At 49.6% G+C, this 595-nt stretch overlaps 1 protein-coding gene across 1 annotated transcript in view; it reads right to left on the bottom strand.

Moving 5' to 3' along the window:
• CSF1R (colony stimulating factor 1 receptor) overlaps window positions 1-595 on the bottom strand; it is a 21,771-nt gene that overhangs the window by 6,032 nt on the left and 15,144 nt on the right. The window contains exon 12 of the mRNA XM_009322650.1: window positions 384-488. Within this exon, the coding sequence (XP_009320925.1) occupies window positions 384-488 (105 nt within the window). The remainder of the gene's footprint in view (window positions 1-383; window positions 489-595) is intronic.

Raw genomic sequence — 595 nt, 5'->3', positions numbered from 1 at the left:
CTCATGATCTTCAGCTCAGACATGAGAGCCTCCTGCTCATCTGTGTCTGCCGACGCTGCAAGACAAGAGGAAAAGGGCGGTGTGAAGGAGTGAGGGAGGGACAAGGAATAGATGGTGGGGGAGGACAGAAAAAGGTGCAGACAGAGATATGGAACAAAAGGAGAAGACACACTCAGAGAGGAAATTGTGTGCTCTGTCTGTGCCTTTGGCCACACGTGTCCACAAAAATGACAGCAGCGTGATTCCAGCACTCGGTACTTATCACAGAAACATCTAAAAAAGTAGATGTTGCAGCCTGGGAGCTCCAACACATGTGAGCACACTCTACATCCTGCCCAAAGGAGCTGGGGGATTTCAGCCTTTGCAAGTTGCTCTGGGCTTACACTTCAGCATCTTCACAGCCACTTTGAGGACCGAATCTTCTTTGCCCAGCCCAAAAGCGGTGGCTTCTACCACTTTTCCAAAGGCTCCTGCTCCAAGAGTTTTTCCTGCAGAGGGAAAAAAAATGTGTTATAAGATGCTTTATAGAAAGAGATTGAGCAGTTGTCCTGCACGCAGCCTTGAGGAGGATGTCTGGCAGGTGGGGATTCCTGCT

The sequence above is a fragment of the Pygoscelis adeliae genome, unplaced genomic scaffold (assembly GCF_000699105.1).
Source record: "Pygoscelis adeliae isolate BGI_AS28 unplaced genomic scaffold, ASM69910v1 Scaffold34, whole genome shotgun sequence".
Taxonomy (NCBI): Eukaryota; Metazoa; Chordata; class Aves; order Sphenisciformes; family Spheniscidae; genus Pygoscelis; species Pygoscelis adeliae.
This window is presented reverse-complemented; position numbering and strand designations above follow the sequence as displayed.